The sequence below is a fragment of the Lycorma delicatula genome, chromosome 5 (assembly GCF_047948215.1).
Source record: "Lycorma delicatula isolate Av1 chromosome 5, ASM4794821v1, whole genome shotgun sequence".
NCBI lineage: Eukaryota > Metazoa > Arthropoda > Insecta > Hemiptera > Fulgoridae > Lycorma > Lycorma delicatula.
The window spans coordinates 141,063,156-141,080,161 of NC_134459.1; the positions used below are offsets into that span (position 1 = coordinate 141,063,156).

The following is a 17,006-nucleotide window of genomic DNA, read 5'->3' on the forward strand; positions in this document are numbered from 1 at the left end:
ATTTACATGCTCCATTAATGATCTTCCCCACATTCTTTCTTATTCCAGAAGTTGGTTGACATGATTTTATATTTTTCTTGGTGCTTATCAAATTGAAATGGTCATTACAAACACACTGAAAAAATAATTTTTTTGACTATGCTTTAAAAATGTTATCTCATACAATACCTCTCAGGCATGGGGCCACTGCAACTGTGAAAACAAACATTTTCTCTTGCATAATCATTGTTTTCATTAATTTTAGGATGTAAAATGTAGATAAATACATTGAGATTATAAAATTTGTCTAAAATAGAAATAGAATGAGAAGAATATCAATCTATTTACTGACTGATGAGTATAAAAAAATTATTTATTTATTTCTGAGATAGAAGTTTAATATTTGTGTGCATGATACATATTTGATAAATTTTATTTTTTGACTCATTGGAGCTATCTCTGATCAGGTATTACTACGATATATAATTGTTATTTATAAAAAATCAGGCTTATAAAAATCTTCAACGGTACTATCCCATTCAGTTAACCACCACTGTCCACCAACGGGATGCCCAAGATGATATTTCTCTGCAAAATTGACTGTACTGAAATGTTTTCGTTCATCCACTTCACTGAAAATGAAAAAAAAATGTATAAGAATATTTTGTAAAAAATAATTACTCTAATATCATAATTTTACACTAAGATTTAACTATCAGTCCAAAAGGCAATGTCTGATTAAAAACCTGCATTATAATTATTTTTCTGCATTTACAATATACACTTCACCCTCTCACCTGCTCTCCTTCTATTCATTACCTTCAATGGTAGTAGTTATTTACTGACCTTCAGACATACAATTGATAGACCTCACATGTTATTTTCATTTTGTTATGGCTTGTGGTTTACTACATAAATAAATTTCATTCTTGTTTTAATATGGCCACCAAATTTTGACCTATCATTCAGAACAGAGTATAAATCAAATTCTATGCCAAGAAGCACATGAGGATGATGAAAAAAAACATATGCAATATTATGTTTGATGGAACAGATTTCAAGATGGTATTGGGAAAAACAGAGCATAAAGTGAAGATATTCTGTATATACAAGAAGACAAGTTAAATAATAATTTTAATTATTTGATGAAAAAATTCATTTTAAATATACATGTTCATCTTAAATATTACATGATAGCAAGAAATATTTTATTCCACTTGTTCTGTACAAGATCTACAATCCAGACAAAATACTTATTTTACAAATTCCTAAAAGAAAAATGAAAATGTGATACTTATTCCAAAAATGTACTCTGGCAAAAAAGATCAAGAAATTTCTGCTGGTATCAAATCTTTTTCAACACATGAAAAGGGTGGAGTTGACATCCTCACTGAACTTTGCCATGTGAAAATGACAAAATAAAAAATCAGTTACTAGCCCATGGAAAATGCTAACACTATTTATTTGTTTACATTATTTTTAAATTAAATGAGTTCATGAATTTGATACAAATTTAATCATTTTACATTCTTAAAAATCTTGTTGGTAGTGTAGCTTTAATTTACAACTCATGACATTTTTGTTTAAAATCCTTATTTTGCAAAAAATAAACTAAAAATATAAGATCTACCTGACAATTTTGAAAATAAAGCTAATTACAAACATGTAAATGTAATAATATTAATAATCAAATAAACCAATGAAATTTATGGCTTATTTATGTAGCTACAGTACTCTAGTTTAAATTATTACTATGAGGCCATTTTTTAATTAAGAATCTCTTTTCCATAAACTTATCGTAATTCAAAATCTTTGTTTTTGTAATAAAATTATGTCTTAAATTATTTTTTAACAAAATTTCATTGATTTAAGGTCGTGAGAAGAACTTGACGATCATCTGTTTCATATTGAAGAATTCTGTGCGTTTTGTACCTGAAACCAGCCATGATAGATTGGTGGTTGCATGCATCTTTTTTTAATTTCAGGAAAAGAAGAAAATCAGATAGCGCCTAAGAAAAGATAGCGCTGTAAGAAAATCATACAGTCCAGAATCTGGACTGTATTGAAAATGGGCAGTTCCACCTATAACAACTTCTTTTGCAATTGTTCTACTGTATTTTTAAGCAACATGAGGATTCATTTTACATAGTGTGGACACATCCCTCTAGAGAGCAGACCATGCTCATAATTCTGCATAGCGCACTGTAAGTTTTTTAAGATTTTTCTGTGTCTACTTATGTTTCTCCTAGAGGCAGACAATCAATCAGAGGTGCTTCCAGTTCCAAAAAACTGTTACATGACCTTTATTGTTGAAGGTTTCTATTAGAACTTTTGATTTTGATTGGAAATACAAGTGGTGCCATTAAAGAGACTGTCATTTAGTTCAGCTGTGTAATAAAACAAACATGTTTCATCTCCCGTTACTATACATTCCAAGGATTCATCTTCTCTTGCATGGTAACAATCAAGAAGTGAAATCAGCAATATTGACAATCAATACAGTTAATGAAATTCTGCCGAAAAATAACATCACATGTAATCAACAGCACAAAGATAAGTAACAAGTTCACGAACAAATTAAGACACATTCCCAATCAGAAGGTATTCCAAAAGGTCATTTGATTTGTTAATACATGCAAACAATTCTTATTTTGAAAATGATTCTCGTAGTTATTTTTTCATATCATTATTTCATAATAAGTTTATTTTGCAAAACTAAAGTTTGCTTTAAAGATTTTAAAGCATATTTTTTATTAATCTTTTTTATTAAGATTCAAATCACCATATTAATCTAATTCATATAATTTATTTAATATAGTTTTTATTAATCAGTTGAGTAAAGTCAATTTATTTGACAAATAAAATCATTTCTTAAAAATATTGTTGTTTTTATTATTATATGCGATTGAAATTTCATCTATATGAAACAAAGATTGGGGCCAAAGCTTAGATATGGTGCATTAATATGTAATTCTAAAAAAGGCTACACTTTTAATTTAATTGAAACTGTTCAGAGACCTATTTTTTCATTTTGACATACAAAAGTTTTGGTGAGGCGTCTTCTGATTATAAGGACCAATGTAGTTTCTGGGATCTTAGTTCCCTGAGTGATCGGCAGTTGTTTCAGGATGTTATATTGGCTAGTAAGGTACTCAAAGGAAGCCTTTTTAGTGATAATACTGATTGGTTTTCGAGTGCCTTATGTTAGTTTCAGAAAGAATTGTCTTTTTGTTTGGAAATAGTAAATAGTTTCTTTGGTTCCTTTGGCAAGGCGCTTGGAAAAAATTAATGTTCCCTTCATGATTCTGAGGATGTTGTTGTTAATGGCATTTAAGTTATAAGTAAGTTATCAGTTATAAGTAATAAATATTGAAGAGTATAATTATCATAATATATAGTTGCTTGCTTATGTAATTGAACAAGGTCTTAGATCTGGACCTTTATTCATGATATTATTATTATATTATTATTATTATTATTATTCATCATTACTACTACTACTATGATATTTTCTGTTTTGCTATGATCTCTGATTGTTTTTCTAATTGTTTTATACACATTTATTTACTTATTTTTGTGCAAAGTATAAGTATGTACACTGTTTTCTTGGATGTTTCTTTCTGTTTTCTAGCATTTAATTTTCATTTGATAGTTGTGAATGGCTAAAAGGAATGATATGGAGGCCATAAAAAATTAATACATTTACTGAACTTCTTTCATAAAAACAATCATAAAAAAGTTCATATTCCTCTTCTTTTTATATGCAGTCTAGATGAGTTATCTTACCACATGGTATTTCTTGATTATGAAGTTCTTGACAATATGTGGCAGTAATTGATTAATTTTTGTCTTGCAGAATTAGAAAGAAAATTAAAGTTATCTTGAAATTCTATAAATTTATCATGACCAATTGTCATGCAGGAGACAAATTTACTTAATTTCTCAGTGAAATCTAAAAATAAGGTGTTATAAGTTAGGATTTCCAAAAGGTATCAAGGAGGACAATTTCAATTCAGATCATTGTTTCTCAATCCATTACTGGTGTAAAAAAAAATTTAAGGAAATGTTATAACTTTTAAAAAAGCTGTTTACTTTTTAAAATTAAATGTTTATTTTTGGCAATATTACAGAAAATTTATTTCCTTCTCCTTCTTCCTGTAAAATTATTGGCACCCTTGATTGTATTATGGACTCACTGATTCCTAAAAGATCAAAGAAAAATTAACAACCTCCTGTTTCATCACCAATGCAATCCCAGTCCATTACACTTTTAAGTTCAGGCCCATCTATTTTTCTGTGTCTACTATTTTTTACTTTTTATTAAATATTAAGGGTATTTTTACTGCAGAAATCAGTTAAATAAAGAAATTGCTTTATGAAGATTGCCTTTAGCTGTTCGCATTTAACCCTTGATCTACAGCATTATATCTTTCTATTACTTCCAACAATTTCCAGTAATAGCAAAAATCATCACATAACAGGGAGACACATTTAAATATCTTGCTTGAGATCATGCAAGCTTATTACTAACATTATTGAAATATAATAATAATTCCACTTACTGAACACTTAAGTACTGATCTGTATAAACAATTTGTCCTGGTTGTTCATATAATACAACAGCTAAACGATGTAAACCTATAATTAATGCAAACAATTTTGTTAAAATTTGCCTTTATAATAATAATTATTAAAAAATACATTGAAACATGTTAATAATTTAAAAAATTATTAATGACTTACAAATTATGAGTATAAACTGTTCTTCCACAAGATCTTTTTAAAACTAATTGTATATCTCCCTTAATCAGTAAAATTACCAGCAACTGGTGTGAGAAGATTTTCTAGAAGAGTAATTTTCATTTAATTGTAAGTGAAATTAACTGCTGTAGATATTAGCAAAAAATAAATGATAACAGCATATAGAAAGACTGCAACCAATGATTTTTTAGATGAGAGTATCAGTTTTTTAAACATATTATTGGCTATTGGCATTTTGCTTCATTTTCCAGAATGTTACGCCCTGAGGCAATTCAGGTTTACTAAAAATCAATTTAAATGAATCTGAGATGAAGGAGTGCAGTTTATTGATATGAGAACCATTAATAATTTTTAAAAAACCTACTATAAGTAAATTGTTTATTCAAATAATGTTACATCCAACTTTTGATTAGTTTTGTTAAGTAATTATAGAGCAAGGATGTATAGTGAAAAACAATCAATTGCTACTGTCTATAATGTCACATAAGTAATACTTTTAGATCATGTTATGTTTTGTTACATGAGTTCACCTTATATGTAGTTATTGTTACTGATGGTGAATGATGGGCAACTAGGGAAGGATATTGATGTGTTGACTGAATCTCTGACAATGAAGTTCAGAAGTTAATGGAGAATGGTGTCATGTTTAATATTTTGAAATGATAATCAAAAGTTCCTCTATGATAAAATTGCATCTTTGCTAGCCAGAGAATTTTTTATGATCCAACAATGAGATGATGTTAGTCACTGATCAACGTTTCTAGAAATGTCTTTAAGATTTAGTGAAATGGCTTGGAATTCTAAACCAATCTGTTTCAGTGATTGTTAAGATTTCAGCACAAAAGAAAATTTTCTGTGAAGCAGACTAGTAAAGGATATTTTAATTAATGGTTTGGCATACATACCTACCAATGTAAAGGTTATGTTAAGTAAAGTTTAAGTCTAAACAATTAATACAGTATTTCATGATTAGCATTCTTGTCATGGAATCCCTAAATACTTTACAGAATAGAGTGTCTAGAATTACAGATGAAATAGTAGGCCTGTTATAAATTGCATGAGATAAGTTCTGGAAATGTTAATTAATATTGTAAACCTCAAAATAAACCATCTATACATACAGTAGAGAGAGAGAGAGAGAGAGAGAGAGAGAGAGAGAGAGAGAGAGAGAGAGAGAGAGAGAGAGAGAGAGAGAGAGAGAGAGGAGAGAAGAGAGAAGAGAGAAGAGAGAAGAGAGAAGAGAGAAGAGAGAAGAGAGAAGAGAGAAGAGAGAAGAGAAGAGAGAGAGAGAGAGAAGAGAGAGAGAGAGAGTGAGAGAGAGGGGGAGAGAGAGGTAGAACAGCAAATGTGATAAAACAGTGGAGAAAAGACATCAAGCATGGCTATTTCACCAATCCAAAAAATCGGAAACATCCTTCTAAAATCTAGTAAAGCAAAGAAAAGAAACCACCTGAACACTAACAAGAATAAAAAGATAACACCATAAGACACACTTAAGTCAATAGAAGAAGAATTCAATAAAACACAGTTGAGAGGCTCTACAAAAACTTAAAAGATCAGATCCAAAAATACGAACCCCCCCCAACCCTACTGATAAAGAATGAAAACGGTACAATGAAAAGAATGCGCAGATCCCAGTTAAATATTTCAGCAAACTCTTAAATTGTGAAGAACTGACAGAACTCCTAAAATGTTGTAGTTTAGGAGTCACCAACCCTCCCACAATAAAAGAAGTCTACTAAGCACTGGATGAGCTAAACAATTACAAAGCAGTGAGAGAAGACCAGACTTTTTAGAGATCTGAAAATATGGAGGAAGATCAGTAAAAATTGCCCTTCATCAACAGCTTGTCAACATCTGGATCGAAGAACTACCAGAACTGTGGACAATAGCTCTCATCAAACCACTACACAAAAAAGAGGACAAAACAGATCCTAATTACAGAGGAATCTCACTCCTAGACACAACATACAAAATTATTTCAAGAATCATCCTCAGCAGGATCGGTTCACAATTTGAGAAAGAAGTAGGAAAATACCAGGGAGGTTTCAGACCCTGGAGGAGCTGAACCAGACCAGATCATGAATCTCAACTAATAATGGATTACAACAGAAAAAGAGACAGAGACATGGTAATAACACTGTAGATTTCAAGAAAGCTTATGACTGCATTCACAGAGAATCCTACTCAAAATTCTAAGTCACCTCGATTGCAAACCAAATTAATAAATATAATAGAACTGACCCTCACAAACACTAAATCAAAGGTAAAATTCAGAAGGGAGCTATCAGAACCATTTGAGATCAAAACTGGATGCGCCAAGATGATGGCTCTCACCGCTATTATTCAATTGCACTCTAGAAGTGGTAATGAGGGAATTGCTTGAAAAATGCCCCCTAAGGTAAAAATAGGTTGAAAAATCAAAATAAACTGTCTTGGTTTTGCTGATGACTAGGCACTAGTAGCAAATGACTTTGATGAAGCTAAATTATAGATAGAACTTCAAAACACTGCAAATAAAAGTGCCCTTAAAATATCATTCAAAAAGACAGAAATATGTCCCCAAAAACAAACATGATTAAACTAAGTAAATATAAACAGTAATAAAATCAAAATAGTAATCCAATTTAAATACCTCAGAGAAATAATTACAAACACCCTAACGAAAAAACGTCCTGTATGGATTTAGCAGTTATAAGTGCATTGATAGCACTGAGGTACTCTTTCCAAGTTTTAGAATTGCATGTGAACAACAACATTGCATGAACAATAGATTGCATGGAAGCAATCATTGTTCAGTTTAATGTCTCCTTATTAATGATAAATACACTATGTAACTCTTTTCTTCTTACTTATGTAAAGCATATAAATTTGTTAATTTACCTGAGTTCAACAGCTGTTTTATATTATATATTTTGTCTTTATGATAGTATTGTTAGTGTAAACAGTAAAAAATTCCAGCTGCAGTTTCTGACTAGTTAAAAGTCGCGGATCGGACATGCGCGTCGGCTATTTGCTAGTTAAAAGCAAATCCCTGAGATCCCAGGAATCGCTTTTTGAATACATAAGAATCATTTAGATTATTATATCAATAATTTATTTGAATGAAAATAATTTTTATATATATATATATAGACATGGAGATAAAGAAAAATAAGAAAAAAGGACGCAGTATTATAGGTTCTGTAGTCAATAAAACTGTAGATGTATTACCATTTGAGACACATTTACCGGGTTATAATTATTGGGGACCTGTAATAAAATTAAATAAAAGATGGAAGCCCTGCGACAAAGGTATCAATAAATTGGACGAAGGTTGTAAACTCCATGATATAGCTTATTCGAAATATTCAAATAATAAAACGAGATCGGCAGCTGATAAAGCACTAGCCGAAAGGGTTTGGCAACGCGTAATCGCACCCGACAACAGTTTGACTGTAAAAGCAGCTGCCTACGCAGTAACTAACGTGATGAAACTTAAATCTAAATTTGGCGATAGATTGAAATTAAAGAAAGGTGGCAGCGGTACTGCTAAGAAAACTAGGAAAAAAATAATCGATTCAATACCGAAACGTGCATTATACAATAATGAATTGATTGAGTACGCAAAACAGTTGAAAATTTCACATTTTAGAGGTGTTTTTATGATAGACGCTTTACCGAAAAAGTTTTTAAAAAATGAACGCGCTATAGTTAATTTAGACACTTCAAACGGTCTCGGTACGCATTGGTTTGTTTTAGAAAAAACAATAAAAATTTTTTGACTATTTTGATAGTATAGGTAATGTACACCCCCCTACACAACTGATGAATTATTTCGGTGGAGAATCTAATGTAGCGTACAATTATACTAGACATCAAGCCGACGACGATGTAATTTGCGGGCAATTATGTTTAAAGTTTTTACGCGAATAAATTATATGTTTGTTTTATTTATTTTTTCTCCTTAATAGCTATGTCGTGTGTATTATCAATTGAAGGTAATACAGAGTGTCCCATATAAAACGCACCCATCAATCACTCATCCCTGAAATTTCAAAAGTCAAGCTTACTCCTCTACTCGTTACTGAAATGGACTCGTCCAACATCTGAAAATCGCGGCGACGTAGTAGAACACTACCGATAGTAACAACAATGCAATCATAACGTTCAGTGTATTGCTAGAGACAAGATTGTATTTTCGCTAGATGAACGTGTTTTCATTGTTGAGTCGTACTTCAGTACGAAATCAGTGGTTGCAGTGCAAGATTTGTTTCGCCATAAGTACCCAGATAAACCAGCTCCTAACAAAACATCACTATTAAGGTTAGTTGCAAAATTTAGAGAGAATGGTTCTGTTAATAACAAGGAACACAAAAGATCTGCGTCAGTGTTGAATACAGATACAGTCACTGAAATCAAAGACCGATTACTCGCCTCGCCAAATAAATCGATCAGACATTTGTCTGCTGAAATTAATTTTTCTAAATCAACTGTTCATCGGGCGACCAAATAATTACAATTACGACCTTATCGCATTCAAACGCTTCATCAACTTCTTGAGCCCGACAAAGAAAAACGGCTACAATATTGTCAACGGTTCCGTCGATTTCTGCGTGAGGGAATTAATGTTATGGATTCGTTATTTTTCACAGATGAAGCACGGTTTCATTTGGATGGCTACGTAAACAGCCAAAACAGTAGAATTTGGAGTGCTGAAAATCCCCACGTTTATCACGAAAAACAATTACACCCGCAGAAGTTGGGCGTGTGTGCGCGTTATCGCGGAAGAAAATAATCGGTCCTATTTTTTTCGAGTACACCATTAATGCAGAAGGATATCAGGATATTTTATTTCAGTTCATTGCACTCTTGGAAGAGGAAGACAGACACTGCCAGCTACAACATGACGGTGCGACATCGCAATACGCAGGTTCAACTTCTGATTTCGTTGAGGATTTCTTTGGTAATCGTGTTATCGGTCGAGGCTTGTAGCCACCAAGATCTCCAGATTTGACTGCGGCGGAATTTTTTTCTACGGGGTTACCTCAAAGAAAAAGCCTACAGCAACAAACCACGAACATTTGAACAATTGAAAGTCAATGTTGAACAAGCTGTATTAAATATCCAGCCACAAACTTTGAAAAAAGTTGCAAGAAACGCTGTAAAAAGAATTGAAGCTTGTATTCAAGAAGATGGCGGCCACTTTCAACATTTACTCTAAATGTAAGGTAATGGATGGTAATAATAAAAATTACATTTACATTTACACATGCCTTTTTATTATTTCAATACCTACCAATATAAGGTTGGGTTGCGTTTTATATGGGACACCCTTAGTTCGCTGATTAAGAAATCATTTTTTCATTTTTTCCTCCAGTCAACCTTTACTATGGGAAATATGAATTGGGTTTAAAATGTCTGATGGTTGAACACTATTCCAAATGTTGAAGAGAATAAAAACAATAAATTGTATTTCGCGTTCGATAAAGATATCAAAAAATATGAAAATAATAATTATGAGATTACTAAAAAACATTACATAAACACACCGTCGGGTAGTTATGAGATTGAAAACATTGCTGAATATATACAGGGCGAAATGAGAAAAAAAATATATATATTTCCTTGAAAGCAAACAGCAATATATTACAGACTGAAATTAAACGCACTGTATGGATAGATTTTTCAGGTAAAGATTTTAGTATCAGCAGTCTATTGGGTTACGGATCGAGAATTCTCAAACCAAATGTAACATACATATCAGATCGAATGATAAATATAGTTCCTGTAAATGTAATACGTGTAAAACGTAATATTATTTCGGATAATTATAAAAATGAAAAGCAAGATCGTATTTTGTATGATTTCCCGGTAAGTGTAGATCCGGGTGATATGATTGAAGAATATCCATTTTATATTAAATTTGTACAAATAGATAAGAAAAATTTATGATTTAGTGACAAAGCTGACTGATGAAAATTATAATTTATTAAATCTAGGCGGTGAACGAGTGAGCATATTGTTAGTATTGAGACAATGTAAATAAACTACTGTGATTGAATTTTTATTTTGCTATAAATAGATAATGCCTTTTATATCTGAAAGTGATGATGAGTTTTTTGTTAAAAAACGTTACAACTTGACTGAAGGAAGCATTAAAAAATGAAAATCTCTAGGATCTGAAATTGATGGTGAGGGAAGTTAAAATGAATACATTATTGAAATGAAAAATTAAAATGTTTTTATACCATTATCAATGTTGATGGGTTTCGCTGAGAACTATAAAAAATAATCATAAATAATAGTCAAGAATTAGTGTTGAGACGGGCTACTAATGACTTGAACGCGATACGTGCTACAGTTTCACATCATAAATCTAAACTAGAATTAACAGCAATCGTATGGGTTGTACCGTATTTAAAGACCGCGCCAGAATATCAATTGGAATTGGTTAAATTGAGAGATAAAAATAAATAGGTGCGTATGACATTGTCATACGCACCAGATAAAAATAAATAGGAGCTTGTAGAGATACAAGACAGAAGCTCTGTTACTACACTGACTGAGTAACGGGAGTTGAAAGAATCTGTACAGCTGCACATAAGGGACTAGATCAGCAAAACCTCTAATAGCCAAGGAATTAATGAATTTCCTCTGGATGGCCTCAATACTTTCTATGGTAGACTTGCACTCGTAATTCCAAGCGACGCTGCAGAACTCCAACAATGGACGAACGATCACATGATACAAACGCAGGAATGTGGTAGAATGTTTAAAATGTCTGCCAACACAGAAGATCAGTCCTAAGTTCCTAGCACGAGACACAATTCCAGCTACATGTTCATTAAATAACATCTTAGCGTCGATATTAACACCGAGATCTTTGATATTTTTTTGACTCTGAAAATGACTGTGTCATTCACTCTATATTCGTATATAATTGGTACAGTTTTTCTAGCATACATTATGACATTAGTCTTACTGGCGTTAAGCTCCATCTCACTGAATCTCGACCATCTGACCACTTGATCAATGTCCTGCAGTAGCGCAATCCAATCAGATGCACTCGTAATCCTAGCACATATCTTCAGATCATCAGCATACATGATTATTGTGAGGATATATACCTGGCTATGTCGTTAATAAACAATACAAACAACAGTGGGTCTAAGTTGGAACACTGAGGAACTCCAGAAGGAACCGGGAATTCAACAGAAAGATTTTCCTTAACCTTCACTTTAAATCTTCGATCCGTTAAATAAGACTTTACTGAACATAGCATTGGATCAATAAGACCATAAGATCTCAATTTACTGATTAAGATACTGTGAGGAATAGTATCAAATGCCTTACTGAAATCAAAATAGACGGCATCCACCTGACTCTGATGTTCAACCTTTGGCACAATGTAAGTCAACACATCAACTAACTCATTGTATCATCAACTAGCACATCAACTGGCTCGTTGTTGTAAACTTATTTTTAACAAAGCCATGTTGTTACGACGAGATTTGCCCCAAGTACATCATTTAGATGATCGTGAACAATCTTCTCGAATAGTTTAGAAATGACTCCCAATACAAAGATCGACCTATAATTAGTTATGTTATGCAGATATCTATTTCGGGAAACCGCATTTTAAACTTAAATTAAATGCAAAGCATAGCACTGGTGCTAAAATACTTCCAAACCCCTTAATCACAATCAGGGAGATTTTATCAAATCCATCAGCAGGGTTTCCCTTGAGAGCTTTTATAGACTTCAGGACATCACCACTTTTTGTAATAGGAACAGTAATAATTTTATCCGTCTCAATTTTGTTATCAAATATTTTACCACTATGAGCTTATAAACAGAATGGAAGTATTCCCCAAATAAATTACTTAACCGTGAAAGATAACCTCTCCATTCATATTGATTGGTCTAGCACTACAACTATCATTTAAGTGAGACTTAATATATTTAAAAAAGTCAGAAGGCTTCTAGTGGAGATTCTTCTCAGTTGATCTTCTGTCTCTGTCACGGACTGTAAGCATCTTCACTTTCTCCCTGTATTAAGAGAATGTAATATAATGCCTCAGAAGACCAGACTTCTGAAATTTCCTGTTGAACTTTTTCTTGTTGCGTAGAGCTACAATTAGATCTCTTGAGAACTTGAAAACCAAGAAGCGAACTTCTAACTCTGGTTCGACGAAATGGAACAAATCTGTTCACTAAATCATCAACAGCGTCTTCAGAACACTCGCACGTACCTCGGGATCAACAGCTTGAAGGATGATTTCTCAATCTGTGGCCTCAGCTGCCCTATAGAGTCCCAGGAAATCGGCCTTACGATAATCCCTTATCAAACATGCCTCGTGGTTACAAATCATACCATACATACCATCAAAAGTGAGCGGATCATGAAGATCATCAGGGTTGACTAAACAGAAGGCCTCTGCAGAGACATACACCAGTACTGGATAGCACTAAATCATGCACAGATTTGCCCTTAAAAGGGATGAGGTTATTTAGCTGTATTAAATTCACGCTATCCATAAATTCAAATAATAGCTCCGCTTTTTTCCTGACATAAAAATAAATATCAGGCTAAAAAAACCGATCCTTCCAAGATGCATTTGGAATGTTGAAGTCACCAAGCATAATGATTCGATAACATGCGATGTCCAGAACAGGCTCAATCGCGTCAATTTTTAGCATCACAGAGAAAAATCAGGACAAAAATAGTGGTTGCCGATCAATAAATTAAGCCCATCGCGCAATTTCTCCTCGATCCACACACATTCCTCTACCAGTTCCAGTTCATGTCTTCTAAAACTGTGTAGGTCCATGCTGACTGCAATGACGGATCCTCCCCCACGGTGTTTGTTAGTGGACTCTGGATCTCTGTCAGCTCTATATTCAAGGTACTTATCAGTGAAGTATCGGTACTGAGTGAAGAATCAGAGAGGAAAGTCTCAGTCACAGCAACAATCTGATGTTCACAGGCTCCGATGGAAGCCAAAAACTCATCAGATTTTGTTAGAAGTTCTCGAACATTCTGATAAAGGATCTTAAGATGCTTCGTATCTCCCATTAGTAGATAAAAGATTTACTCTCCTCCATGAGCACTTCAACATTTTTAGATTGTTGAATTATATCATTCTCCCTATGCGAAACAGTTGCAAAATTCCCATCCTTCAGCTTTCCGTAAAATGGAAGAACCGAAGCTTCCTCAAGCCAGATATCTGCCTTTTTAAGTTCATTAAATTCAATTTCAATTGCCGAAACGTGAAAAGAACTATACTTATCGGGGAATTTTCTGTTTAACTTTTACCCAATTATCCATGGTATGGTATTATCCAATTACCATCAGCAGGCTACCGACTAAAACTACCCTCTTTCTACCAGGACTCGACCCGGTACAGTTTAACACATTACTTCAGGACGAGTCGTTATATCCTAGCCTGAGAAGGCCGCTACTTAATTTTCACGATTATCCAGGTCACCCTTCTTGATCCTGAGAATGGTGCCGATGAATCGGGCCACACTCTCGCAGCTGCTCAGGTCATGGAGCATCATCGCAACCACATTGTGGGGGCTGAGTGCTCCGAGATCCGCCCCTAGTGTCCCTCGATCTGCCGCTCAGCAGCACATTTGAAAAAGGTGTGCTACGTCATTCTGCGGTTCCTTAGGTATGCGTCCACGATTCTGAGAAAGTATCGAGGCACGTGGAACGAATGCTTCAGGTTCCCCGAATTATATCGCTCCACCGTGCAGAGTTGAAAGCGTTTTTCACGTCCAACGTAAAGAGAAGAACCACACGCCGCGAAAAATGACTGTGGTCCTCTGCTCGCCGCACTGCCTCAACAACCTCTTCGACTATATCTAGAGTCGACCGACCCTGACAGAAACCGTACTGGTTGGGTGACAAGCCACCAGCTTTATTCATCGCCGCAACCAGTCTTTGCTTTAACAGCTTCTCCAGTATCTTCTCAGCTGTGTCAAGCATAAACAATGGGCGGTAGAAGGACGGCGACTCTGGGTCTCCTTTACCTTTGGGAATCAGCGCAAGACGCGCGTTTTACCATCTGGCGCTGAAAGCCTCAGCCTCCAGACATTCATTATACATGTCTAAAAGCAGTCGGGGCCTGCAACTCCCCACCAGCTTGAGCACCTTGCCCTGTATGCCGTCGGGATCAGGGGCTTTTCTGGCCTTCAGCGACCGTAGGCTCCCTCCAGTTTCTCCATCGAAAATGGCAAGACCCAAGTCACCGAAGTTCCGCTCGGTACGGATCGAGTGGGCTGGGAATAATATCTTTACGACGTGCTCGGCTTTAGCCTCGTCTAGTTGAGCTGATTACCGCGAGACCACCAATCGTTGAGTTACTATCTTGTAACCCAGTCCCCAAGGGTCTGCATCCAAGGTATCCGTCAGTTCTCGCCAGCAGCGTGTCTTGCTCACGTTGATGGCTCGACGGAGCCGCTGCTTTGCCGTCTCTTGCTCAGCTGACGTGGCGTTCGCGTTCGTGCGATTCCTTGTACGTTGCGCCGCTCGTCTTAGTAGAAAATACTCTTGGCGCAATCCCACAATCTCCGGTGTCCACCAGTACACATGTCGCTTTCGGTGCCTCGGCCCCCGTGGGGCATGGAGGCGTCGGATGCAAAAGCGATCAGCCGCACGGTCGAAGAAACTACGGCTAGAAGCCTCTAGCCGTAGTTTCAGGGATGGTAGCCCATCCCTGAGGAGATCTTTCCTTTTAATCTCTTCTCGTTGATTTTATTGACGTTGTATCACCAGCCGTGGGGGCCCCGGGCGCTCCCGTGCACTATTTAGTACTCTAAACGAGATATATTGGTGGTCGCAACCGGTGTAATTCTCGAAGACTCTCCAGTCCTGGACGGCGTGACTAGTTCCTCGGAGGCGAGGGAAATATCAGGAGTGGTCTCCAAATATCCGGGATGGCGGATAATAATAATAATAATAATAATAATAATATTAATAATTTTTTTGTCTTCAGTCATTTGACATGTTTGATGCAACTCTCCAAGATTTCTTATCTAGTGCTAGTCGTTTCATTTCAGCTTTATTATTATTATATTATTATTCGTTTTATTATTATTAATAATAATAATAAAATATATATATATATATATATATATAATTTAAGAGGAGTTAAGAAGTACAATTTTACTTAATTAATATCTCAGCTCCAAGTCGAGTTTTTGTAGCCACTAGGTAGGAAAGAGTCCATAAACTAGATCGTAGATAATGTTGATAACATTACACTATGCAAATATCCAAAATTCTAATAACTACACAGGTCACCATGACCTTAGCTCAAATTGAGTGTAATCTAGCCAAAATCAACAGCACTTTCTAGGAAGAAAGTGCTCATCAAATAAAAGAAGGAAAAAGGACAAAAAGAGATGATTACTTAGAAAGAGAATAAATAATCCTATCCAAAAGAGTTTTAATGCCACATCTGGGTAGTGGATACCTATCCTGTTTACAAATCCTGAGAAGACATAGCTATTTTTAGAGAAAGGAGCAGCAGATTATTGATCAAACATTTTATCCGCTGGAAAAAAATATCCTGTAATTTGCTTTACTAAAGCTCTAACTTACAGTGTTTCAGATTTCACTGAGGAAAATTCACATGTACCCAGAAAAAATATGAAATATCTGAATGATTATTACCAACTTACAACAGTTTCAACCAACTTACTTCATTTATTGTAATTTAATTTTAAAATAATTACCAGTTCCACTTCCTGGTATAGGTTGTAAATACTGAATTATATTTTGTGCCTTTTCGATATTGTTGTCTGGTATATTTACTAACATCCAAAGTACAAATTCTCTGCACGTAGGTCTTCTTCGACTTGGGTAGTCTAAGTCTGCAATCATATAATTAGTAGTGACAAGTTATATTATTCATAAATAATGTCAATAAACCGATACATCTGTAAAGATATTAATTACACTTACAATCACGAAAACAAAAATAATACCTGGTGATCAACAAAAAGTCGTCTCAAACTGCAGCTATTTGAATGTCAATTTTAATGCTGCACTACTAGCTACAGTGTTGGTTGTGTATGTTACTACTCTCGTTCGTTATCAGTTGATAACTGTTCATACTTCAGTACAATTGTGTTTTTCTAAAATGCTTTATTCGATTGAGGAAAGGGTTGCTACAAAGGAAACTTCTGTGCGTTCTGCATCCTTTCAAGAAACGCGTCAAATATTTGTGGAAAAATTCCCGAATGCCAGTATCCCAACAAAGAAAAACATACATGAT

At 34.5% G+C, this 17,006-nt stretch overlaps 1 protein-coding gene across 2 annotated transcripts in view; it reads right to left on the reverse strand.

The window, feature by feature from the left end:
• Positions 1-309: 309 nt before the first annotated feature.
• Positions 310-17,006, reverse strand: part of LOC142325438 (phosphatidylethanolamine-binding protein 1-like) — a 43,872-nt gene continuing 27,175 nt past the window's right edge. Inside the window, exons 4-6 of one of the 2 annotated variants that reach the window (XM_075367207.1) lie at positions 16,465-16,602; positions 4,542-4,617; positions 316-611 (exon numbers count right to left, since the gene is read on the reverse strand). In XM_075367207.1, the coding sequence (XP_075223322.1) occupies positions 473-611; positions 4,542-4,617; positions 16,465-16,602 (353 nt within the window). In that variant the 3' untranslated portion in view covers positions 316-472. Of the gene's footprint in view, positions 612-4,541; positions 4,618-16,464; positions 16,603-17,006 lie in introns of both variants that reach the window. The other variant, XM_075367208.1, reaches the window with a different exon arrangement.